General features: G+C 46.9%; 1 protein-coding gene across 4 annotated transcripts in view; it reads right to left on the reverse strand.

The window, feature by feature from the left end:
• Positions 1-1,126: 1,126 nt before the first annotated feature.
• Positions 1,127-25,124, reverse strand: part of IGDCC4 (immunoglobulin superfamily DCC subclass member 4) — an 87,102-nt gene continuing 63,104 nt past the window's right edge. The window contains exons 10-21 of one of the 4 annotated variants that reach the window (XM_088172686.1): positions 23,538-23,708; positions 22,711-22,944; positions 18,311-18,418; positions 17,848-18,031; positions 17,079-17,206; positions 16,703-16,873; positions 16,060-16,197; positions 15,486-15,591; positions 14,338-14,572; positions 11,730-11,807; positions 7,294-7,458; positions 1,127-5,726 (exon numbers count right to left, since the gene is read on the reverse strand). In XM_088172686.1, coding sequence (XP_088028812.1) covers positions 5,190-5,726; positions 7,294-7,458; positions 11,730-11,807; positions 14,338-14,572; positions 15,486-15,591; positions 16,060-16,197; positions 16,703-16,873; positions 17,079-17,206; positions 17,848-18,031; positions 18,311-18,418; positions 22,711-22,944; positions 23,538-23,708 — 2,255 coding nt within the window. In that variant the 3' untranslated portion in view covers positions 1,127-5,189. Of the gene's footprint in view, positions 5,727-7,293; positions 7,459-11,729; positions 11,808-14,337; positions 14,573-15,485; positions 15,592-16,059; positions 16,198-16,702; positions 16,874-17,078; positions 17,207-17,847; positions 18,032-18,310; positions 18,419-22,710; positions 22,945-23,537; positions 23,712-25,124 lie in introns of all 4 variants that reach the window. The other 3 variants (XM_088172685.1, XM_014874610.2, XM_088172687.1) reach the window with 3 other exon arrangements.

Below are 25,124 nucleotides of genomic sequence, written 5' to 3' on the forward strand. Positions count from 1 at the left end.
CCGGGACCTGCTTCTGGAAGCTGTTTTCCCCAGCAGAAACTGTTTTCTCTGTGTCTGTTGAGAATCTGTGAAGCAACCCTGGCCAGCTCAGTGCATTACACAGCTCATTGTCTCTTGTTGTGCCGTGTTCCAGAGGGCTGAGCTGGGCCACACACTGCACTGGCAATTGTAACCTGAATTACCTGAGACCATGAGAAACCCAAGCCCGCTGTAGTGGTATTTCCAGCTGCATCCTTACACACTGTGTCGGGGTGACAAAGGTTGGGAAGAGAAAGAAATGCAAACAGATGCTTTGCTCTTCACTTCTGTAACTGCCATGTCTGTCCATCTCTGTCATCCATTCCATCCCACTGTGTCTCCTCTCAGCAGCCTCCAATCAGCATCCCATGCTGCAAACTGGGAGTTGGAAGAGTGATTTGCAGTCACTCATCACCCCCTCCAAGGTCTTTCCTTGCTCATTGGTGGGGTTACCTATCATTAGGAGAAAGACTCATCAGAGTTACACAGTCTGACAGAGTTCCCTTTAACCACTATCAGAGAACACTGTGCTAAGTGCAGATTTATTACCTCTGTAATGCAGATAAAATGAGATTTTATGGCTCTGTAGTTGTGGCAGCATAAAGTAATAATGGAAACTATGTACTGAAGTAGGGAATGCATCCCAAGAAGAAGGGAGGTTAATAGTGTGTCCTTGGGCACTGGCAGGTATCCTCACCAATCCCTCTGGACACAAACCACTGGCTGCTCAGCCCAGCGTGCCATCCAAGAGAACTCTCACCACTCATCTGCTAGATACCTCTGCTTATTTTTCCTATTAAAAAATTCCCCAGCAAGATGAAGCAGGAAACTAGACAAGTATTTTTTTCTTACAGGAATCAGTTCAAAACTAAGAAAGGAGCAAGCATCCAGAAATGCCTTATGAATCCAAACTCTGCTCATGTCTTAAATTCCAGAAGAATCCCTAAGGAATCAGGTACTCACTATCATCTCACAATCCCTACCTTCACGGTGATGAGCTCTGGTACTGAACTAGTGTGAGCATGAATCCTGCATTCTGCTCCCACCACTGCTTCTGCCTGTGTGGTACAGCCTCATACAGCTGGAACAGACTGAATTGTGAGACAAATTTCACTCTTTTTAAAAAACATTTTATTAATAACCCATTAGTTAAGGAATATAAGGACAATGTCTTCTTACACTTTAACACTAAAGAGTATTTGTGGAGTAAGAACAGTCTCTGAAGAAATAAAGTTGTAATAAAGTACAGCATGGAACCAAACACAGACACAACCTTCAAACAAGATCAAGTTCTGGTTACACATCTTTATGCACTGTGCAGAAAATGAAATTTAACTTGAAAATACAAGCAAGGGAATATAGTAACAGAAGTAGATGGTAGATTTCTGCTGGCTAAACACTTCTTTTCTAACAAAAGTATTGATTAGAAAAGACACAATGATTCCTTCAAACACCTACTACTAATGAGATCAAAACCATATACAGTGTTCTAGTAAAATGGTTGTTTTCTTACACAGCAATATTTCATGGGCTGATTGTTAGCTAGTAATGTAAAAAAATTCTCAAACTCTAAATTAGAAGTTATCTCATTTGAACTATTTAAACCAGAACTTTGCTGCCTGTTAAGTAAGAAATCAAGTCAACAAAAAGCTGATAGAGGTTTTTATCTGAGTTGCATGTTTCATGTAACAAGAAATGAAAAGAAATAGAAGGATGAGAATTATGACTCTCACAGCAGCATAGGGAATATACAGCTGTGTAGCCAAACAGTAACATGAATACTAGAAAATTATGCCAGTGAGACAAACCTGACATTTTAACAAAGTAAAACAATATACACCAGCAAAAAAGTTGAACAGCAATTGAAAGGAAGAAAATGGAGAAAGGAGCCTGGTGTGCAGGAACAGATATTAAGCATGATGAGTAATTAAAAGTATCAACAGTTTGTGTGCCTGTGAGAAATCTGCAAGAAAGCTACTTATTTCATGATAAAAAAATATATGCACTGGTTGTTTCAGCTTTACACATCAAATGTGTTTTAAGTGTCTTCTTTGATTCACTTCCAGCTGAGACTGAAAGGTCCCTCCATGTTCAGGGCAGGGGGGACCTGGGGCACAGCTGAGTTGGACAAGGACACCCAGCACTCTGAGTGAATGTGTGTCCAGGGACAGCTTTGGTGCTGCTGGTGACCTCTTGGCTCCAAGGGAACTGTCTGCAACTGAGGTCTGACCTACCAGCCCACGGCCACCACAGTTCTTGGACAGCCAAACACTGCCAGCTTCACACCCCAGTACAGCTTGGTGAAGTGTAATGAGATCAGAACAAGCCTCAGCATAAGGTGACAAAAGTGTTTTGGGGATGCATAAATAAAATTGTTTGTGGTCTGCTGCATCTCCCCAAAGCTCTCTGAGCCTGTTAACTATTGTGGTGGTTTGGTGGCTGGCCCAAAGTGATCCAGGGGAATGTGCCTGCTTGTGTGGGCTGCAGTGACAGGCAGGGACAGCTTTCAGGCAGCTCAGGGCTGTAGGATTGCTGAAGGCTGTACAGGCAAAGCAGGGGGTGCACGTACAAGGAAGTGTCCCCAAAACTGTGGCACACTCCTACATCAGCCTGTCCCCTTCCATCCCCCTGGATGGAAAGTGGCTATGGCAATGTGGCTTGTGCAGGGCCTGTTCTGTCACTGAGGAACCTGAGGGCCACCTGCACAATGTCCCCCCATTCTCTGCAGCGAGTGCCCAGCCTTGCCCAGCTGGAAGGTTTGTACCTCTGTGACTGCATCCGCTCCCAGAGAACTGTGAATTGCCCTTATTGCCTGCAATAACACTTCACTGCCTTATCTGTAACCCTGCTAAGTCATGAGTTTCAAAGTCTTGTGGCAGTGGGTTCTGGAGGTTATTTATGTACTTCCTCTGCCCAGTTATGTTTTCTTGCCCCAGCAGCACACATATGTAACTCCTACCTTTGCCTGCTCACTGGCACTGATCTCCATTCTCTGTCCCACAGCATTCCAGAGTCATGGCTGTTCAGAGCATGGAACAGCATTTCTGAGACTCCTCAAGACACCAAGCAGCAGCTGGAGAAACAGAGCAATCACAATGACTGGAAATACAACTGATTACCAGAACAGTGTGTCATACTGGGAGGAGATGCTGCCAGCTGAGGAGAGGTGGAAACTCCAATATTCTTCCCATCAGGGTACATGGAGGCTTGCAGGTTCTCATCTGCTGAAGAGCTGGAGGTAAAAGGGTTGCAGAGTACTGGTGAAGTAAGGCTCTCCATGCTGCAAGCAGTGGTACCTCCATCCAGCTGTCACCAGGAAAAACAAAATCTAAAGTCTTTTACAGGATCTCAAGTTGGCACACAGTTTCCCCATATAACCTGGGGAGAATTTTAGCAAGGAAAAAGGAATGTGGGCATTTTTTCTTTCGCTTTTTAAACAAATGGTGAGATGTCTGAATCCTCCAGGAAGGCAGAACATTTACCAAACATCCATGAACAGAGCTACCAATCCTTGTTAAGTCCAAGCAGCTGGTCCAATCTTGTAGCATTCACAGTCAAACCCTGCAGGCCTGGAGCAGGACAGGGACAGGCTAAAAAAAGAGAAAAGTCCACTCCCAGCAGGGCCAGGCTGAGAGACATATCAGCAGTAAGCAAACAGCATCAGCAGGAAGAGTCACTGGATGATTTTCAAGCCAGACTGACTGGTATGAGACCAAAGATTTCATTTTAGTTTTAAAGCTCTGGTGGTGCTCTGCTCTTAAAAAAAAAAAAATCCACCCAAAAGCACTTTGGCCAGGACTATCAGAAGTGACTGGAAAATGTCACTTGCTCATCCAAGGCCTTCAGCAAGTCCACTGCTTACAGAAGGCCGAGTGCTGCTCTCTGTAAATCAAAACCATCAGAGATGTCTCCACATGGGTACTCAAAAAAAGAGAAAAGAAATACATGCCCCCAGTATCACAGGTTACTTTTGCCATTGCTAATTCTATTTGTTAGTATAAGCTTGTTGGGGAAAGATGGATCAAAATCCTGCCAGCTAAAGCAGTCTCCTCTGGCAGCTGCTGCAAAACACAGTCCTACAGAGAGACACAATCAACTCTCTGGCTGTAGGGAAGGTGTCAAGAAACAAAGCAAGAGAAACATGAGATCTGCAGCACTACATGTTAAAGAGAAGTCAACAACCAGTGCAAACATATTCTTTAGAAAAAGGCAGTATAAGAATAAGTTAAAACCTATAATGGACTATGAGTAGATCTACTGCTTTTTTTTTCTCCAACAGACATGAGGTAGTTGTGTTGTTAGGGAGGAAAAAATAAAGAAAGAGAGAAGTAGTAAAAATGCTACTCTATACCACACACTATTCCACTTTATAAAATTAAATAATATAAAGATGTTCCAAGGAAATAAAAATACATGTTGTACATTAAAAGGACAGATGTGTACCTAAAATATTAGGTACAAGAACCTACATAAAACAAAGCCCAGGCTGGTGAAAAGACCCAGACGCTGCAGAAGGTTCTATATAGTACAAGTTGTTAGAGGCACTCGTAGAGTGTGTAATAAAAGGCCACTACATCAGCCTGCTAGTAGTAGTTACTGTGGTAGCACACACAGAGAGCCTGGTAATCCTTCTAACCACGGGAGGGCAGAAAAGGCTGGTGCTTACAGCTCACTGCCTTTTTTCCAGGGCTTCCACCTCCTCCTGGGACTGCTGTGCCAGAATTCATCCCAATGCTGCCAGGCAGTCAGTAGTGCCCGGGCACTCGCCGGGGCAGAGGCAGTTGGGAAGGATCCCTCGGTACCCTCTGCCACTTCCCAGCATTAAAGGATGTCCTGCCAGTCACCTCGAGGGCTGTGGTGAAGGGCCAGCCCCAGCCTAGTGCAGAAGGCTCTGCTCCATTCTGGTTCCGTGTCAGACTTTGGCAGATGGCTCAGTCCTGCTCCCACCAACACCCAGTTCCTCATCGGCTTCAGTGGGAGGAAGAGGGGCCCTTCCCAACCCACCTGGCTTCCCGAAGGCCTCTGGAGAGCTGACAGGTCCAAGCCCTGCTCTGGTGAGATGCTGCACCTGCCCAGCTCCTGCTGGGCTCAGCCAGCCGAGGGCAGGCAGCACCTCACAGGGACAGGCTCTCCTTGTGCTTCAGCTCTGCTGTCATCAGAATCAGATCAGTTCATTCTTTGTGGTTGAGGACATGTGCCATGTTCTCAGACGCTGAGGATGGACTGGTTAAACCAGAGTTACTGCAGAGCAGGGCCTCCTCAGGCGCCATGGAAAGCAACTGGCATTTGACTGGCTGCACATGACCCCTGCCTTCCTGGATGGAGTCTGAATCTCCACTCTCCACCGAATCCAGACTTTCTTCATGCCTGTGGAAGCCATTGGTGAGCCCACGGATGCAAACAGCCTCGGGTTTGTCAGTCTTTGTGTCGGTACAGAGCAGCTCAGCCTGGGCCTGAGCCTCCAAATTGTCCCTGCAGTCCACCAGCACTTGGCCAGTGTCCTGCTGGGAACTGGGAGAGACGGGAAGAGCCAGCTCTGCCAAGGGGAGCTCTTCAGGCTCCTGGTCCTCCATTTCTGTCTCTTCACTCTCCAGGGTGTGCAGCTGGGAGTTGTAGTCTCTGTCAGAGGCTGAAAAATCAGAATGGACGATGACCTCTGCTTCCACTTGGTGGAGGCTGGCTGGCAGATTGCTTTTCTTTGCTTCATTCTGTTATCAAATAGGGGAGAAATTAAAAGAGAAAAAGGTAAAGTAAGTGAAATTCAAATAACTGAGGCTGTGACCAAACCAAGCACTAAAATATATTTATTTTTAATCCCACTGCGTGCAATGGGATGTACATATGCCTCTATTAAGCATTATCTTGATATGTTTCTCAGGGCTTAGGTCTTAAGAAACAACTCAAATCACCTCAGGATCATTATTTCTATTTTACATTGAAGAAAGCAAGTCCCAAGGGAGTGATTTGCTCACAGTTTCTTGGCAGGCTGGAGCAACCATTCCTCCAAGCCTCTATCAAAGACCACAATTTTCAAATCTCACCAGTCTGTTTCCATATTAAGGGCCAGATTTTTAGAGGCTGAGTGGGCAGCACTGTAGGAAACTGGTTTCTGAGATGGATAAAGGGGCTCCCTTCACTTTCCTCATTTAATTTTGGCTACATATCACAAAGTGTGTGTTTGTTAAAGCCCTGGTCACAGCCCACAAAAGTCTGTATAAATTCAAGCAGTTTGGTTCACAAATAAAACAATAAGTTCTGCTCCACAGTGCTTAAGTGGAGTTCAGGCTACAGATCTCCACAAATCTGGCTGACAAGCAGGTCATTTTGTGAGATTATCACTCAATAATTTACCAGCCAAATTATTGTAGAAGCTCACAAAGAGCTCTCTAGGCAATCAACACTCAGATTCTGGGCTGAGTGTGATGTAGCAGCAAGAAGACAATTCAGAGTATGGAAGTGATATCCCACGTGTAATTTGCACTTTCTGTTGAAGCCAACTTTGAGCATCATTTACATATTTTAACACTTTTCTCTTTTGTTGACAAACTCTGATGGGTAAGCTGTGCTGTAAATGCTGCCCTGTAATTGGGCTGTAAAACATTGTCTTAACTCTATCCACAATGTTAATTACATCCTGTGTATAATTGATTTTCACACCACTGTCTAGGAAGGAAACATAGGTAGGTTATTTAGAAGTATTTGCTGTAGGGGGAGGAATGAACTTTTTCAAAGAATAACCAAAGAAATCTTGTGGTACAGAGTCAGCAGGTGTCAGCTTGCTTTGCTAAGACAGTGACACAGATGTACACTCTCCCAAACATAGGAGTGCATATTTATTCCAGTGATGCAGTATCAGAAATAGAATTTCCTCCTAGAACATAAGTGCAATGAAAATTGCTCTGTCCTATCTGGAGAAGGGAGTTTAAATCAAGCCTTGATCTTTGACTCCTTTTACAGCCAAAAATGCAATCCCTCTGTCAGGCAAGCACGCTGTAGATCTTAATGACTGTGCTGAGCACTGCAGGTCCTAACTCACTCAGGCTGATTGCTGCACAGCCACAGCAAAGACTCCAAGCAGATTTCTGGTGCCTGGCACAAGGTCCTCAGGAACCAGAACTGCCACAGCCTTGTGACAACTGAGCTTCTGACCCCACCTGGCCATCACCAAACAAGCCCACAAAAAAGAGGCTGCAAAAAGGAGAAAGGGAGATGGAGAACATAAATGGAAAACCCCTGTGAGAACACACAAATCAACAAAGCACCAAAGACACCCACCATCACAGCATCATAAACCAGGGCTTGTAAGAGAAGCTTCTGCCCCGCACTGGAGGGGAGCTTCAGAGACCCATTGACAGCAGAGAGAGGCTCTTTGGTGATGGTGTCCCCATATCTGGTGATGCTGTTTGTCCAGGCCTGGTTGGCTGATTTATTCCATGAAGACTGCAGGAGAAAAGTGGCAGGAGAAAAGATGCAATTATCACAGACACGGATTCTTATCCTCATACACCTGAAATGAGAAGCAGCTTGAAAAAGGAAAGTGCAAGTTGGGAAAATACCGTAAGTGTGTAAGAGTACCGTAAGAGGACACTTCTGATAGCATCAAAATAAAAATGCTCTGCAATGGACTCACACAGTCCCTGCCTTAGAACTCGCTTTATTGCTGTTAGATGGGCTGATGCAGAGCACAGGGATAAAAGATGCCAGATGGTTCACAACTGGTTGCATTAAGGGGCTTTCCACTGATTCTCAAGATTGTGAGGCCAGTGGGTAAATCACAGCACAGAAATCATTTAGAAATCCACTGGAATCAGCTCCCTGCAAAGCTGCAACAGCCTAGAGCAGAACGAGGCTACTGAAAAATACCACAGAGCTGGGAAGAGACAGGGAAATCTGGAGCCGAGTGACCACAGTCTTTGCTTTGGCACAAGTGATGCTCCACAGTCCAGAGAAGGAGCCTCACCCCTGTGCCCTGTGTGCTCCAGTAAGAGCTGGACATTCTGATAAACGACTCACTCTGCATCACAGACAGGAGTTCCTACTCCAAGACAGGACTTGGGAAAACACTCTGCCATTCCTCATCAACACAGAGGCACAAAACTGGGGGCCTTAATTTTTTTTTTTTTTTTTTACAACAGACCACCAAGCAATTCTTTGCTTAGCTTTAAATCCCCTGGGCAACCAGTGTTACCTTGTTTGTAGATCTAATTAAATTATATGGGCTGAACGCAATTTGTTCTGGGTTCTTTCAGCTTCCCCTTGCAATAAACTGGTGAATGCACACCTCTGTGTATGGGAAATGTGTGTCTTTAAGAGCTGAAGTTATTTAACAGCTCAGACTATTAGTTCACAGGCAGAAAAGTATTTTCTTTCCAGGTTTTGATTTTATTGGGCTGTCCTGCATGTACCTGAGCTGAGCATTGCTAGTACTCACATACGTGTACACACACACACACAGCTCAGAGTTAAGGACCACACAGGCCCATTATCTCTGGCCTTGTTCTACAGATGCTTCACATTGTGTGAGTACAAGAGAGGCTGATGCAGAGAGGAGGAGAAAATCCTGACCTGACAACAGCGAGTGCACATGCACACAGAATACTGGTGGTGTGAGCATGATGGTTGTGTAGGGTGAAGATACCCTGCACATCTATTCAAACCCACTGACCCTCTATTGCTCACTGCCAGCAACAGAGCCCAGGTTTCTCCTCTGCATATGTGGCTGCTCCTGAGGCCAAATCTATTCCAACAACCGCCAATGTAGCGTGAGTCCAGCTGAGACAGTGAGGAGATTTCTGACATCAGCCTGACCTTGGGTGAGTCATTTGACCTCCTTGTGCCTCGGTCCATCTGGCTGAAAATTAGGTAGAAATAGACGACCAGATGTTGTATGTGAGCCAAGCATTCCTAAGTCAGCTATTTAGCAAGAAGCAAATGCTACCTCGTGCTGCCAGGGCTGGCAGAAGGACACTGAAGGGCGGCCGGAGCTGCTCCCAAGCCCTCTGTCCACCCTCACCCAGGCACCCAAATGGCTTAAAAACCTTGTGGGAGGCAGGGCCATGTTACATCCCAGCATCACCCCAAGTCACAGGAGCTTTGCTGCTGCCTCAGGAGCAAATTTTTAGCAAACAAACAGTGAAAGGCCTCATTGCTATGCCAACACCCTGCAGAACAGGGATGTCCAAGCTCAGCGCTGTGGCTATCAAACATTTGCTAATTTAGATGTGGATGCTTGAGGCAGTGTCTTTTCCATTTCTCTCTCTGCAATCCTCAACAATATATTCTGAGCCAAAAGCTCTCCCTAATTGCTCTGTTTCTAAGTGGACAATCATTAAACTACACTTTAATAGCGAGAAATCAACCAAGCGATCACAGAGAGCTCACAATAAGGAATATCTCCACATGCGAGTGCTCAAGGAGCATGTTCAATTTGCTTCTGCTGCCATCTGAAAGGCTTTCTGCAACTACATCCCTGACTGATGGCTTCTGTGCCTCTTCCAAGGAACATACGTTACTGAGCAAATAGTGCCTGGAAATTTCAGCACTGAACCTACACAAATCTGCACACATGCACCAAATGTGTGTCCTGTTAGAGATGCCTGCATGCATATTTGCCATCAGAGAGATCTGAGCATCATACGCAGACACACACACAGAGCAAACTCGAAAACCTTCTTGCAGGCATCTTGTGAATACCAAAAAACGTGGAAAGAAACAGGCAGCTCTACTGCAATCCCCCATGGACCATCTGTTAGCGGAAATGTCAATCTGCCATGTTTACATAGGTTTTGATGACTCTGGGAACAGCCTGTTCAGCTCTGGCTGAAATTGGCTGCAATGAAGAACAAACTTGTTTTGTACCAGTTTGCAACTTTCAACAAACAGAAAAAACCATCAGCCACACAACATGGCCTGTGTCCCACATGTTGTTCGAGCACATTATGTTTGAGAGGGGAAAAAAAAAAGTAAAAGACAAATCCCTCTTGGGGTTTAGTCTCTAAGGTTGGGCAGGAGCAATTAACTCTAGGACTGTTTTCATCATAGACCTTAAGAAATCTTGTGTGCCTGAAAGTTTCACTGCTTTTTTTAAGCAGCATTTTTTGGTGTAATAAATGATACAATTTCTTTTTACTCAAGGGGAGCTAGTGGGTGGCTGAAGGAAGGAAATATTCTCTTGGTTTTTACAACACAGTAATGAAGGCAAGGAGCAAGGAGTGTCAGTCTAATACTAATATAAAGAGGGAAAAATCTCTTTGTCAGTTCACTGCAAACACAAGAATGAAAACTAATAAAAACATCTTCCAATAAAAGACATTTCCATTACAGCTAAATCCTTATCAAAGCAAACAAGCCTTTTCATTTTAGCCTTCTTATAGAAACTCCAACTGGTAAAAACGTGCCTAGATCGTGTTACCTTCTCAGTGACAAGTCATGATTTCATGCAAATATATGAGCTGAGAAGGAACACATAGCAAAAGTTCAACTTGAAACCTTCCCTGTTTTTTCAGGATGGTTATTTAAAGTAGCTTTAAGTCCTGTACAAAACAAGGCTGAGGATATTTCAGATGTGGCCAGCCTTTGAGAGTGGTACAGCAGAGAGAAAGGATTGGTGAACAGCAGTGGCTGGGAGTGGGAAAGCTCCGTGTCACGCAAACACAGCGACATCGCTGCGTGCAGCTGGGATGCAACACAACACAGACCTCTCCCCTCCTGCTCCCCAAAGGAGTCTCTGCCTGCTGTCACCAGGAGCACAGCCCTCGTCTGAAGCTTCTCAGAAAACATTGGAACTTCTTTTCCACGCAGAAAAACTTCAACACGAAAATGACAAACAACCTGGGTAGATCCAAGTTCCCTGATGTGTTACAGCTTCGGCTCTCCAAGTCACAGGGATGCTTCGTGGGAAATGCAGTCCTGTGGGAAGGAGGCCCCCAGGGAAGGAGAAGGACAGCAAGCAAGGAAGGCTCCAGCTCACAAGAACAACAACAGCAAACATTTCCAAACCAAAATGCTTGGGTTTGGCTTCATTCAATGAAAAGCTCAAGTCTTCCATGGAAAGCAGATGCTTTTTAACATTCTCCCCCACCCTTTAAATTGCTTGGCCCACAAGCAGCAGTGACAGAGATGTCTGGAGCAGAGCCATTTTATCATCCTCAGTCCATCTGTCAGAGGAGACAGAGCTGCATCACCACAGCCTGTGCACGACTGTGTAATTTATAACAGGGCTACTGAGGGCATCAGTCCAGGGGGTGCTTGCAAGGGGAAGAGAGGAAGAGAGGAAAATCATTTGTCAGTGGATTTAGAAATCCTTGTGTGTGACCACTGGAAACATATAAAGGAAGGAAAATGAACCACTGAATGGCCAATTGTACTCCTGCCTAATGGAGCTGTGACCATCCACAGGGGTCCTGTGCCCACACCTTGGCTGCAGTAGCACCTTGCTGTCCTGCAGGCAGGGACAGGGCTCCAGGAGGCTCCTCTGGAACTGTCCCACCTTCCACTTGCACCACACTTACACCATATGTGTAACAGCTCAAAAAGAATCACAGACCTAAATTTGAAGGAACTGATGATCTTGACCTGAAAATGACCAAGGGGACATCTCACAACCCTTGCCCACAATTCTTTGCAGGAATCAGTTCCAGCCTCAGTTTTTAAAGACTTCCTGCCCTCAGTCTGTTCTCAATCCCCCCACCTGTAAAATGACATTCACTCACTTCTGACTCCATATGGCATGGGAACAGTCGCTTCATTGTGTCTAACATGGAGCATCCAATCTCCACTGGAACTTCAGGCTGCCACAAGAATAAAAACAATCAAGAATAATCCATGGAATGGTAAGAAACGAGTCAGCATGGGAACAGCCTGCAGGCACAGAGCAACCAATGCAAGTGCCAACCAGCCAACACAAACCAGGTTTCAGGAGTGTAACCTGAAGACAGAGGGACAAGCAGGCAACTGGAGGTCACAGCTACACAAACCTGCCCTGCAGTGTCAGCAGCCTCAGCCCAAGGGTCTTCCCCAGCCAACATCCCCAGCTCTGTGGTGACATGATATGCTGCTAAACAAAAGGGATCCTTGAGGCATTTCTCACTCCCTTTCTTCAGTGAATAGGACTGCAAGTCATAGTATCCAACCTAGAACACCCTGGGGAACTTCCCCTTGCCAGGCTGGACAGGAATTTCCTTCCACAATGAATTTTTCTTTCCTGTGGCTCTCTTGCGTTCCTTGCCATGGATTTTCACAGCCCCAACTTCACACAGCATGAGAGAAGAAAAGAGGAGGCAACAAAGGCAGCTGGTCACTGCAGGGTGCAAAGCTCCCACAACACTCTGTTCCAGGCAGGGTCCCTGGGGGTTTCCAGTTTCAATGGATGCTGGGGGAAGCTATTTGCAGCACACAGGAAAACCACACCCACTCCACAGCTTCGACTAGTGGCATTTGTGTACAAGCAGGGAGATGCACACACTCACAGCTTGGTTTACATCCACTGTGGGCACCAGGCATGTGTGCACCACTCCAGCCAAGCACCTGAGACCTGCCCAACCCCCTGACTGCCCAGCCAGGTAACATCACATTACCATTCAGGCATGGGGCCTCTTTGGCCACTGCAGCATAAAGATGTTTCTTAGCTATACTCTTTTCACACTTGATTATGCACGTCAGAGTACAGAAAGGAAGCAGTGGTGCTCAGGTGGCACTTCCAGCAGGAACGGGGCAGTGCAGGGAGCAGGGTCTCCTGCGTGGGAGCACATCTCCCTCCAGTGCCCACTCCCAGCAACAACAGCCTGTTGCTCCCGGCCACCACTCGATGTCCTTCACCTGCCAGGTCACCCTCCTGGTCGGCACGGGTGACAACGCTGCTCTCCGGGTGGCTGCTTCCCAGTGACCCTTGCTTCCCTAGCCACATTCATTAAAAAAAAAAAAAAATCCTCAGTGAATTTATCTCTCAGTGGTCATTCCTCATCCAATTATGGAAACCCTACAGCCAGAACTGTCCACCTCCCCCAAAGCTCTGGTCTGTGACTGTAACTCTGCTGCTGGAAACTGCCCACACTGAGGGCCCCAAGCACTCAGGCTGAGCCCCAAGTGGCCTGGCCTTGGCACCGCCCTCTCCAGCCCCACTCTGCACATATTCAAATCTTGGTGTAAGCCCTTGCAGGCAGGATTGCTGCTCTGGAAGAGAGATCTGGAGATGCTACCCCCAGAAAGGCCTCACAAAGAAGGGAACTTCCCCCCACCCTGACCTGTTCTCAGGGGTATGTCCCCTTCACTGAAAACATTTGTTCCTTATTTAACTGAAAGAGCTGTAGGAAATTCCTCACACTCTTCGGCTTGGGTCCAAACAGGCAGCCACATTCCACCAAAATCGGTAGATGTGGCTTGGCTGCAAACAAACAGCCTCTCTTGCAGCTGAGTGCTGATCTGCCATAGCACACAGGAATGGCCACAGGCATGGCTTCAGTTCATGGGGCTGGTAAAGCCAGCAGAAGACTTTGTGTTTCCAGAAGATCCCACCTGCACTGCCTCTAGCAGCATGGACAGGGCTCGTGGTCAGCCAGGTACCTGAGCTCACCTTCCCTGCAGTGACACATGAGTGCATCACTGATGCAAACGTGAAATCCCACGTGCTCACAATGCATTTGTTTTACTGAACCTCCTAATTACTTTACATGCTCTCCCAGGGCTACAAAGAGAGACATAAACAGATTAACTAAATTAGGCCAATTAAAGGTTCCCTAATGGAATGAAATGTTTCAGGCAAGCTTGAAAGAGGAAATGGGCAGGGAGGAATGAAAGACAATGCAGTGTCACGCAAACCAAGCAGGGTAGGAAAAGAATACTTCAAAAAAATAAGGTTCACAAAAGCCCCACAATTTCACCTCTTGTTTATCATCAAGAGTATTCCAATGAACACACTATTTATGGAGACAGCTCCTTTTAGCCCAAGCAAAAGAGAATCCTAGAAGGCCACGTGTCTGCTCTAGACATCACACTTCCTCCCACAATCCATATGCCAAAGCAACAGGAATACCACAGCTTTCTGCTGCACCAAGTTTAGCAGCAGCTTCTCAGATTGAGGGGTCACTGTCCCAGGAGATGAAGAGGGGTGGTAGATGCACAGAGATCCCAAATTAGATCCAAGAGCCAAGGCTGAGCCAGTCAAGTTTTACAGAGGGGGGAAACACCAGCCTGCAGCCAAGACTTCCAGCACTGCAATGCCAGGACAGGGTCCCACCCTGGCTTCCCAGCAGCCACACACCAAACAAAGGGTCTTGCCAAAGGTGGGAGCCCAGTCACCACATGCATGAGTGACTTACTTACCTTCCTCTTCCCATGGAAGATGTCCTCAGGGAGGCTCGTGTGGATGAGGCTGTGCACTTCTGCCAGCTCTGTGATGTCCCCCAGGGGCACGGGCGCATCCTCTGGGAGTGGGGACATGAGGGACTCAAGCTCATGTGAGTCCAAGGTGGCACTGGGAGAGGTCACCCCTTGCCTGCTCCGGTGGTAGTACGTGTGGTTGCCAGCAGCCTGGGAATCCAGGCCTGGCAGGGCCTCCCTGAGGGAAAACAAGCAAGAGTTGACATCTCAGCTGGTCTATGTGCAAGTGACCCGGTCCAAGCCCTGCCCTGCCACTCCTAGGGATATTATTTATCATCACATCCCTGCATCACTGCACCTTTCACTGCAGGTATATCTCTGCACCACCTTGGTGAATGCCAAAGCTCAGACAAATCCTGCCGTGGGATGCAAAGCTGTCCCTCTGCCAGCAAACCCCAAGGGCAGGAGATACCACTAGTCCCAGGTGCTCACACACCCTGGTCCATGGGGAGCTGTGTCACTCCTGTCACCTCTGCTTTACAGGTCAGAGATGCAACAGGACAGGGAAGTTTAGTGGCCACATTAGGGTACGATTTCAGAAGCTGTTCGTTCCTAGCTCTGATATCTGCTTTGAGCTCAAAGCTCTTCTGAACAACTGAACTGTTTTCTGCTCATGGTCTTTCCAAATGCTTGTGACTGGATTCAGGCCCCTGGGATAGCAGAGGGCTTGGGGCTGTATCCAGTCCTCCTTAGACCAACCTGTCATTCACTGGGAAGTCTTTCATCATTTTCCCAGATGAAAGTTAACAAACTATTTCCAAACATCCTTGGAGCTGTCCAACCTCAGAAGTAACATACTACCCACACTAATAGACACAGGTAATAAACTGGTTCTTCCGTTTTCTTGGGGCTTTTTCTTTCTCTGAAAAAACCCTCTGCTAGTCTAAGAATGCAAATTGAAGAGAAACTACTTAAAAAATTAATCAGTGAAAAGATTATACTAAATATACTCCTTATCCATCCACAGATCCAAGCTGTGCATTAACTGTCTCCTACACCACATCCCAAGCAGCCCAGCTGAACAGGGGATGCAGCTCACAGTGTTTTTGTCTCCTTCCACAGCAGCCTCCTTTACCTGAGGTGCCACCCACCTGTGCTTGCTGTTCCGGAAGCTGGCACACATGCAGAAGAGAATGCAGAGCAGCCCCAGGCACACCCCCACAATGATCCCTGTCACAGAGTGGATATCCAGGACATCTAGGAGGGGAAGGAATGACAGCCACATCATTTCAGCTGCTAGCAGGAAGAGGGTACAAACGAAACCAAACAGGTTTAAAAGGCCCTTCTAACCCAACTGTTTTGTGGTTCTGATTCTATACACATACAACAATAAAATTCCTTGGCAGTGACAATTCAGAGCGATTTAAAGCAAACTGGCATCTGTGCATCTTCATTAATGTCGTGCTACAGCAAGATGCAGGTTGCACATGCCCTTCAAGAGGAACCAGGATGGGGATGAGATAAAGTTTGGCTGTGGGATGGGTTCTGGAGATGCATATCTGGGAGCTCTGGTGTGATCCTCTGCACTGCCCTGCAGAGAATCCTATCTCACATCCTACACAGTGACACCAGGCAATTGCTTGGCAAACAGAAATGTCACTGCTGACAAATCAGTCTCCAGCAATGCAATTCCTTTCCTGCCCTGGGGTAAGGAGGAATTCATACCAGACAGCTTCTCCCGGAGGGTGTGCACATCCTTCACGTTGGAATAGGGACCAGATCCCACCACTGTCTTTGCTCCCATCTTGAAGAAGTATCTGGTATCACTTTCCAGGCCATGCACTTCAGTGCTGAAGATGTTTCCTGACCAAAAGCAAATAAGAAAAGATTTTAAATGTTCTGTTTCAAGAGTATTCAGAGGCTACAGCAAAGCAGCTGCAAAATTGCTGGACCCTCAGAAATGAGGGATTTTGTGACATTTTTGTGCATTTCATACACCTCTTCAGTAATAATGAACTTCCTGCTTACAGACCCAATAATACAGACTGCTTGTGATACTGCTGGCACACATTTCTCTAGGAATTACTGGCTGTCAGGCTGCATCTGTGGGATATTTCCTGGATGATAATGGCTATTTCAGCCCCAGACATGTATGATTTCATGTCTCTCAGTAGCCATGTCCCTGGACTCTCTGCTATGACCAGGTCCACAGATGCTTCAAGAAAACTGCCAGGATGAGCTCTTTAATATTTGTCTGTGCTCAAAGTGAGGCAGAAATCAGGGCAGCAGGACTGAGCAACCAGGACTCCAGAGACAGGAAAGGAGGCAGGAGGACCGTGGGCTATTACAGTACCTGGAGGAGGCTCACCTTCTCGTGTCAGCAAGGTCCACATGTCATCTGGCTGTGTGTTGTTGGCATTGTACAGGATGAGATACTCCACAATGATGCCATTGGGCTCCACAGGTGGGCACCAGTGCACCTGCACAGCGTAGGGGTTGAGAGGGTGCAGCCTCAGGTCAGACGGAGGAGTGGAGGGGCCTGGCAGAGACAGATAAAAACCCAGCCTGAGCAGCAGAAGAGGAGCAGAGCATTCACCCCCAGAGGGCCTCCCAGCATGTACTCAAGGTTGTCAGAACTTCGAGGGGGCCTGAGATCACGTCTCCCAGAGGCACATTAGGAGGGATCTGACAGAGAGCCAAGGAAAGCCAGGAGAAATGAGGATTTGGTTCCCATAAACACTCACGGTCGGGCAGGGTGAAGCGCTCCACCACGCTGCCAAAGGGCCCATCGATGCCAACCCCGTTGGACTGCACAGCAAACTCATACCTGGTGTAGGGTTTCAGCCCACTAATTAGAATGTCTTCATCTGAGCTGGAGGGAGAGGACACAGCACAAGGCCATGAACACATGAGGGTTCTCCAATGTCACCCTGACACCTCACCAGGAACACTCTGAGAGATTATCCTAACTCTGACAGCATTTGATTTTCCACCTAAAGCTCCATCCCCTGCAGCCACGTGAATGAAAGAACACTCAGCTCCCAGGGACAGAGCAAAACAGTTCCTAGTCTCCAGGACCATTTCTGATGTACTCGCAGGGAAAAGTGAAAAACAGCCTGGTTAGAGGCTAAAATTGGGCACAAGTATTGAGATGTAAAATACCTCTCCAAATAATTAAAACTGCTTAATCTCTAGCAATTTATAGACCAAACTTGTGAGGACCATCTCACAAATCATGAATGCATCATTGCACCCAGCCATGTTGTTAGTAAGTGTGTAAGGTCCAACCACAGCAATAAATATGCAGAGACCAGTAAATGATTCCTTGGTATTCAAGTCAAGTCCCACTGCCACATCTCAGCAGTTCTGAACATTGTCTGTGACCACGGCAGATACTTTCAGCATGTGAAGCACCCAGGATTTTGCTAAGTTCTGGAAATTCCACGCAACTTCCTCCAACCCTGTGTTCATTCCAGACATGAACACCACATGGCAGATGAAAATCCTCTTTACCTGGTGTAGTATGTCACAAGAGAGGCGTTTTTCAGGCCCCAGGGGCTGAAGCGCACGGTGTAGTTGACAATTTTGACTGTTGTGAAGTCAGGTTTCTTCCAGCGGAGCCAGATGGAAGTTGAGCTGTTGGACTCTGCATAGACTTGGACTGGAGGCAGTGGAGGCCCCTTCTGCACAGGGGGATCTACAGTGCAGCACAAAAAGAGTTGTGGGGGTGTACATGGCAGTAATGCCACTCACACCCAGCAGAAGAACAACCCTCATGAGAAGGGTTGCTCCTTTCTCTCCTTCCCAATTCCTCCAATGCATTTTGCAATGACCATCAAAGGAAGTTCCCTTATGTTATGACCTTCTCTGTTTTGGTATTGTCCTTTTAAAAGTTCATCCTCTGTAATCCCTCTACCCTTTCTCCGAAGCTATGTACCAAGCAGAAGAGACACAACAACTGAAGGGCATTTCTCACCTACTGCTGTTGCAGGTGCCTTTTCTGTTTTGCCCTTCCAAACCGCTGCGTACCCATCTTCGTGTTTATTGAATGCCACCAGCTTCACCTCGTACAGCTTCCCAGGAGCTGGAAAAATCAATCAGGGTTTGCCTTGGGTTATTTTTGTCACCAACCCTCCCTAGTCAGACACGTTTTCTTTGATCCCATCAGCTTTTCTCACCATCCAAGAAAGTAGCTTGAACATAATAAATACATTTTTGTTATCTTATGCCTAAGTAAATATCACCTAATGCCTAAATTACAGCAGGGAGTCCCCTTCCATTTACAGGCTTCTCACACACAAACATTGTCTCACAGCTGGTGTATGTTATCAGCACAGCTGCTCCTTGGCTCTCCCCTTGCTTTTGACAGAAATTATGAGCAGGAAATGGACTTGCCCCAGCCTTCAGAAGTTGACCAGTGTCCTGGCCTCCAGCACATCTACTCAGAATCTCTAGATCTTCCTCCCTTACAAACACTAAAGAAACCTACACATGCTGACTCCTCTCTCCACCATGAAAGTGACTGCACTGCACTGTTTATTCCTGAGGAGTGAGGACATTCTCTCCTCCCCCAAAATGCACCTCCTGTTTCTGAAGTCCTTTCTGATTTATTCACTGCTGTGAGGATCTTCCTTCCAGCAAGTCCTCAAACGCCCTGTTAAGTCACTGGCAGCCTTTGTTGTATGGTGTCTATTTTGCCTCCACAGTAGAGCTGAGAGCTTCCCAATTTGCAATTACAAAAGCAACAATGCACAGAAAACCCACACCAAAAACCTGAGGGTCCTCATTGCGTGCTCTTCCCATCAGAGATCCTGGCACTGTGGGGAGTCTCAAACTGAGCTGCAGGACAGGGCACTCTGACTCCAAGCAGTGCTGCCCTGGTCCAAAATCCATTTCCCTCTTTCCTCCAGCCTATCATCAGCTGCTTCGTTTTTAATGGAGATGTTTAATCAGAGAAACAACTTGGGAGATATAAAGTTCTCAAAGAAGACATTCCCTGCAGCAGTCAGCCCCTTCAGGAGCTCAGCCAGAGCAGTCCACACTGCCTTTTGTTGCCTCGGCTGCAGCACATTGATGAAGTTTGTTAATTTGGGACATGCCTCTTCATTCCCTGCCCTCACAGATCACTGCTCTCTTTGCCAGACAACGTAAGCAAAATGAAACCTTTCTTATTGATGCCAATTTTATTATTACTGCCCTGATTACAGTCCCAGAGGCTGATGGTACCAATTACCAAAGGCTTTCTCTGCTCCACAACACATGCTCATGCTCAGAATATAAAAACAGTTCAGCCACGTTTTTGTCCCCCAAAGAATCCCAAAAGCAAACAGAGTTTTGTCTGCCTCCAAGACAGCCTGATCTGCATTTCCACACTCTCCAGCCACAGAAAAATGTTTTAAGCCCACACAAGGGGGATAAAGCCAAAGGGCACTAAGCCTCCAAAGGGCTGGGACCATAGGCTCAGCAGAACAAAGAACCCCCAGCCCATCTCTTGCCAGCACCACACTCTCCTTCTGCCTGAGCCTTGGGCTGGGCTTCACTGGGACACGAGCACATCGTGGATGGTGAGATCCAAAACGATGAGGAAAAGCTCCCAGATGTGAGGCAGCTGTGGGTAGCTCCTGTTGGAGAATGAAGTGAAGGAAAGGACAAGTCCTCTGTCTCCATCCCTGGGCAGGATCAATACAGCAGCTGCTTACATGTGACACCAGGGAAGCTCAAATGCAAGATCAAGCACCTCACATCCTGAAAATAGGGGTATTTTGGATTTCTCAGTCAGAGGATTGGCTTCAGTTTTTATACACAGGCCCAGATGTTCAAGCTCTTAGAACAGGCAGACATAAAACTCTATCAAGCTGTCAAGAAGCTGGTAGACAGCATGAAAACAGATGTATTTCACTGCATTCCATCATACATTAAATATAAGCAGAATAATCTAGTCCAGATAATTTCCAATCACTAATCTGGATGGCTGCATAATATATTCAATATGCTAAATATATTGCTTCACTCAGCGTTTCAAGGTGTTCATATTGGCCAGGTGCCAGAAGCCATACTTCCCTTTAAGTGGGAAAACACCCTGATTTCCAGAGTGTTGCTTCCAGAGGAATGCAATTTTCCTTCATGGGAATGTGGAAGACAGGATCAGATCCCTGCCATTTATTTTTCACATAAATTATGGCCCTGGTAGTTGTACCTCAGTACAAAGAGTAAGTACTAGAACATTGATGGAAGTCACTAAGAATTTCTTAGAGAAAACCCCTCCTGGTGATTCAGGAAAGGTTCCTTCTGATTTTGTGGACTCATGAAATTGCTGTATTTCCTGTGTGCCCTTAACCAGCTGCCCACCTCTCTCACAGGACTGCAGCACACACCTCTCAGACAAGACACAAGGTACCATTAGTGATACCATTCTAAGAAGACATGGTTTGCTGCAGAGATTAGCACAAGATGGGAGAAGTCTTCTATATCAAGCCACACTTCAAACCAAGGCAAGGGGCAGAGCACTGGCTTCAGTGACACTACAGAGCTGTGGAGCCAAGGGACATGTAGTGACCACTCTGGACCTCGTCTGCACTAACATGGAACACACCACATCTGAGCTCAGCCTGGAATGCCCAGTGCCCAACCTGGCATTTCCTGACACCACTTCAAACACCAGAACAGGTTTCCTAGAGAGAAGGTCGATGCCCCAAGCCTGTCAGCATTTAAAAGACATTTGGACAGAATTTGCTTTCATTTTTGGCCAACACTAAGGTACCTAGGTAGTTGGACTCAATCACTCTTGAAGATAATCCCAAGAGACAGTGTTGGGTATTTGTTTGTATAGAGGGATCTTAGGAGAGGTTTCCAGTGCTGTGCTTTCCAGGCAGACATCCCTGATCTGGGAAATCCCCCCAGCTAATTCCCCATCAGTACAGATCACATGAGGGCTTCCAGCCGTTCCTGAGACCACTACCCACGCTGTCTACAAGCTGCAGCCCTGAGTACTGGCACAGGGCAGTTCTGTGCCATAAAACTAAACCCTTCCAAATCCCAACCACTCCTCCTGGTTTCATGTGCAGACCCCCTCCCTTCCTCAGCACAGCCAGATTCCTGACCCTTCTTTTACTGTACACGTGCAGCAGCACATCATTCAACAGCACAAGGGGAGCAGAGGGAACATCCTGGGCTGGGAGAAACCCGAGCCTGTGCTCCTGACACAGCCATAGCCCGTACACAGCCGCCAAATCATATGGAAACCATTAGGGCTTGAGGGATGCCCAAATTCAAGGAAGTAATTACAGAAGAACAAGCAGCCTTCTCAACATCATCATGCCAGAGCATTTGGAACCAATTCAGCCCATTCCCAGCCCTGCACCGACTGACTTGCCCGTGGTAGGAGCAGCACTTGATGACGTTTGCATGTGGTTTCCTCTGCGCATTAATTACAGACCTAAATTCTTCAGAGAAACTCATCACTGTTAACACTCTCAGTGGCAAGATGGCTGTGACAGAGCTGGGAACCCCACTTAGAGATGGCACAAACAGTCCTTCCAGGTGCTGCAGTCTGACCTTTACACATAATATGTATGCTACAAGGGTAAGATGAACCAGCACGACAGACATGCACCCTAAAGTCTCCACTCACTGGGACAGAACAGGCTGAAGCATAAACTGGGGGATGAAAGAACTCGAGGAAGAGTTCTCTTTCAAGGATGCATCTGCCATAACTATCTTTTCTCTCCATCCTCTATCAATAGGCAAATCAATTAATGAATACAATCAGATGTTGGGAACACAACCCATTGTGGGAAATACCAAGCACTGTGAGCCAGGCAGGAAGGTCTTGCTGCTGCTCAGATCTTCTCCAGTCATGGACACTCACTCTTCTAGCCCTTTTCCCTTAGTGGGAAGTGGAGGAGAACACTGGGCTAAAATGAGTATGCTGTGAATTATCCCATCTCTGCATTTTAATATTTAATATAGAGAGATTTCAAACAGCATGCAATCATGGAGCTCCTTAGAAACAGGCAGGGAAGGAGAGATCATTGTCCTGACTGGAGATTTCTCAGCACTCTTTATAGTGACACAATAAAAACACGGATTAATTAAGAACCACTTACTGGCATATACTAAGTATATTGGTAACTTGATTAAAATCCCTGCTAAATCGGCATTAGAAATTTCTGTGCTTTAAACTCTGCTTGATACAAGCCTCAAGAGCCCCACTCCAGAAAGGATTTTGGATGACCTTAAAACACCTCAGATGGTCCTGGCCCTATGTATCTCCATGCAAACAACTGAGCCTCTTGGGAGCATCCTGGGATGATAAAAAGTGCAAGAGACAGGCCCTGAGTTTCCACACCAAGTGCTAGGAAGATGCAGCCAGCTAACCTAGTCGAGTCAGCTCATACTGCTTCACTTTCTTCTTTAGTTTTATGGGTCCTACATCCCAGCTCTCATCTTCAGCACCATCCAAAGGGCTCTCATCACTGGACTCCTCTGGGCCCACCTCTCTGTAGTAGAGCTTGTAGCCAGATATCTGGGCATGGTTTGCTGGGGGCTGCCACGTTATCAGGAGAGATTCCATCTTTGCTCGGACTTTTAGTTCTGTCGGGGCAAATGGAACTGGAAGAAGACAAGAGAAAACAATTGAGCCACATGTCTCCATTTCCCTGGTCTACTGAATCCTCCCAGTCCTCAGTAGTGAGGGAAGGGTGTGAGGAAAAGGCTGTCTTGAGTGGGGTGTCTCCATTCCCTGACAGTGGAGAGTGGGACAGTCACACTCTACTACTGACTTTCCCAGCTGGGTGCTATAGGAAACAAGGATGTCACAAAGCCACTGTGGGGGTTTCCCAGTATTCTGAGATATCACCATCTTTAATCACTGCTCGAGTCTGGCATGGGCTCGGCTCTCTTTGGCAGAATTGTCTATTCATTCCCAAATGTTGTAACATTTGGGATCTGGAGTTCTGTTTCTTTTCTTCCTAGTTTTTTTTAAGAACTTTCACAGCTGCACATGGAGGGTGCAAAGCCCCACTGCCCAGGCAAGCAGTGAGATGTACAGGGACTGCTGAGCAGCAAGGTAAAGGTAAGCACTTTGGTCTGACCAAAACTAATGGTTGTAATTCCCAAAGGAATTAAAGTATTAAAATATCTCAGAAAATGCCTGAAGTTGCCCACACCCTGTCCCAAATCCCAGGCATTCCCCAGCCTCCTACCATGTGTCTGGTTGTCTCTGTCAGGAGTCCGATGCTGGGTCCATTCAGAAGGGGCCCCATATCCCACACTGGTGCTGGCTGCAATCCGAACTTTGTACACTTTGTTGGGATGGAGTGAGTACAGGGTGATCTGGGTCTCATTTCCACCCACTTCGATGGAGGTGACCTGATCTGCTGGAATCAAGGGGACACCACTGAAAACAGGGATTTCCCAGCCAAAGGTAAGTACAGCTGAGCAGTCACAAGCCTTGTTACCCCCTCGTGGTCTGGTATAGCTTGGCTTTGCTCAGAGCAGTCTTATGCCACCAGAAAAAACCTGTAAGGCTGGGCAGAGCTGATATTCTGACTGACAACTCCCTTCATCACATTCCAAACTGCAGGTTGCCTTTAGCACCACAGAGCCTGCCCAGAGGGAGCTGTCAGAAACCTTGCTCTGATGATGTGATGGTGGAACATGAGCACAGCTAATAGGAGCTGATGGCATGTTCCAGTGCTTCTCACTGCTGTATTTAAACCCTCACCTTAATGTGAACCAGAACTGTCCAGCAGCCCTGCTTTCTGCAAAATTCACACCCTCATCCACACCAGACAGAGGTTTTATTGCTCCCTCTTCAGCCCACCCAAGTTCATAAGGGAGGTGACAGGAAATTTAAACTGAGAATAGCCTGGGATTTTCACTGTATCAGCTGACTGGTTTTGCCGAAGATTAATGTGTCCTGTTTAGAGTACACAGAGATCTTGATTTCAGCTTCCCTTGGTGTTAACTCAGCCAGGAGCACTGTCCCTGCTATGTAACACCATATTGCTGAGTGTGATCCCTGGATTCCAAGTGTTTCCAAGGTTTTACGATGCCACTGAGCCATGTGCAGGCTCAAGGCAAAAGAACCAGAGCCAGGAGTCACAGCACAGACTACTAATCCAGTTCAAATACATGGGAACATGTCCAGCACCTCATCACACTCGCCATCCTTCTCTCAGGAAGAATCATGACCCTGGGAAGTGAGAAGCTGCAGAGCTTTGACAGTTTTAAGAGCAAATACCCAGAAGGATTTGCAAAGCAAGCACACATGGAATTGGAACAGCCACATCCAGCAGAGGTAGATGTTACCATCTCTGCTGAACCCTGCTTAGCGTGTCTGACAGCGTAAATAAAATTGAATAGAACTTGGCAGTAGAGCAACGCAACCTGGCCAGGGTATTTGGTTTTCACCCACAAGGACCACTTTGATTAGACTCCATTTTAAGGAAATTTAAAGTATTTACTCCTCTTCCCCAAGCAGCATAAAATTCTTCCCCCAAAAGACAGTACAGATGGCAGTGAAGGGCTGCTCATGCAGACATTTCTGGGACAGCACAAACATGGGTCAGCCATTCTTCTGGGGACACAGTGCCTCCATGATCACAGGAAAAGGCACCTTGAGATGGTGTGAGGTAGCACTGCCATGACCACCAGACAGAGCCAGGCTATGAAAGGGTTCTCTTCCCTTGGGTAAAAGGGGTCCCTCTATTTTCAGCCTTGCACCACCTCCCCCCTCCCATCACAGGCTGTTAACACCACTAGAGCAGACAACACAACCCCCAAGTGGT

Source organism: Sturnus vulgaris, chromosome 13 (assembly GCF_052056855.1).
Source record: "Sturnus vulgaris isolate bStuVul1 chromosome 13, bStuVul1.hap1, whole genome shotgun sequence".
Taxonomy (NCBI): Eukaryota; Metazoa; Chordata; class Aves; order Passeriformes; family Sturnidae; genus Sturnus; species Sturnus vulgaris.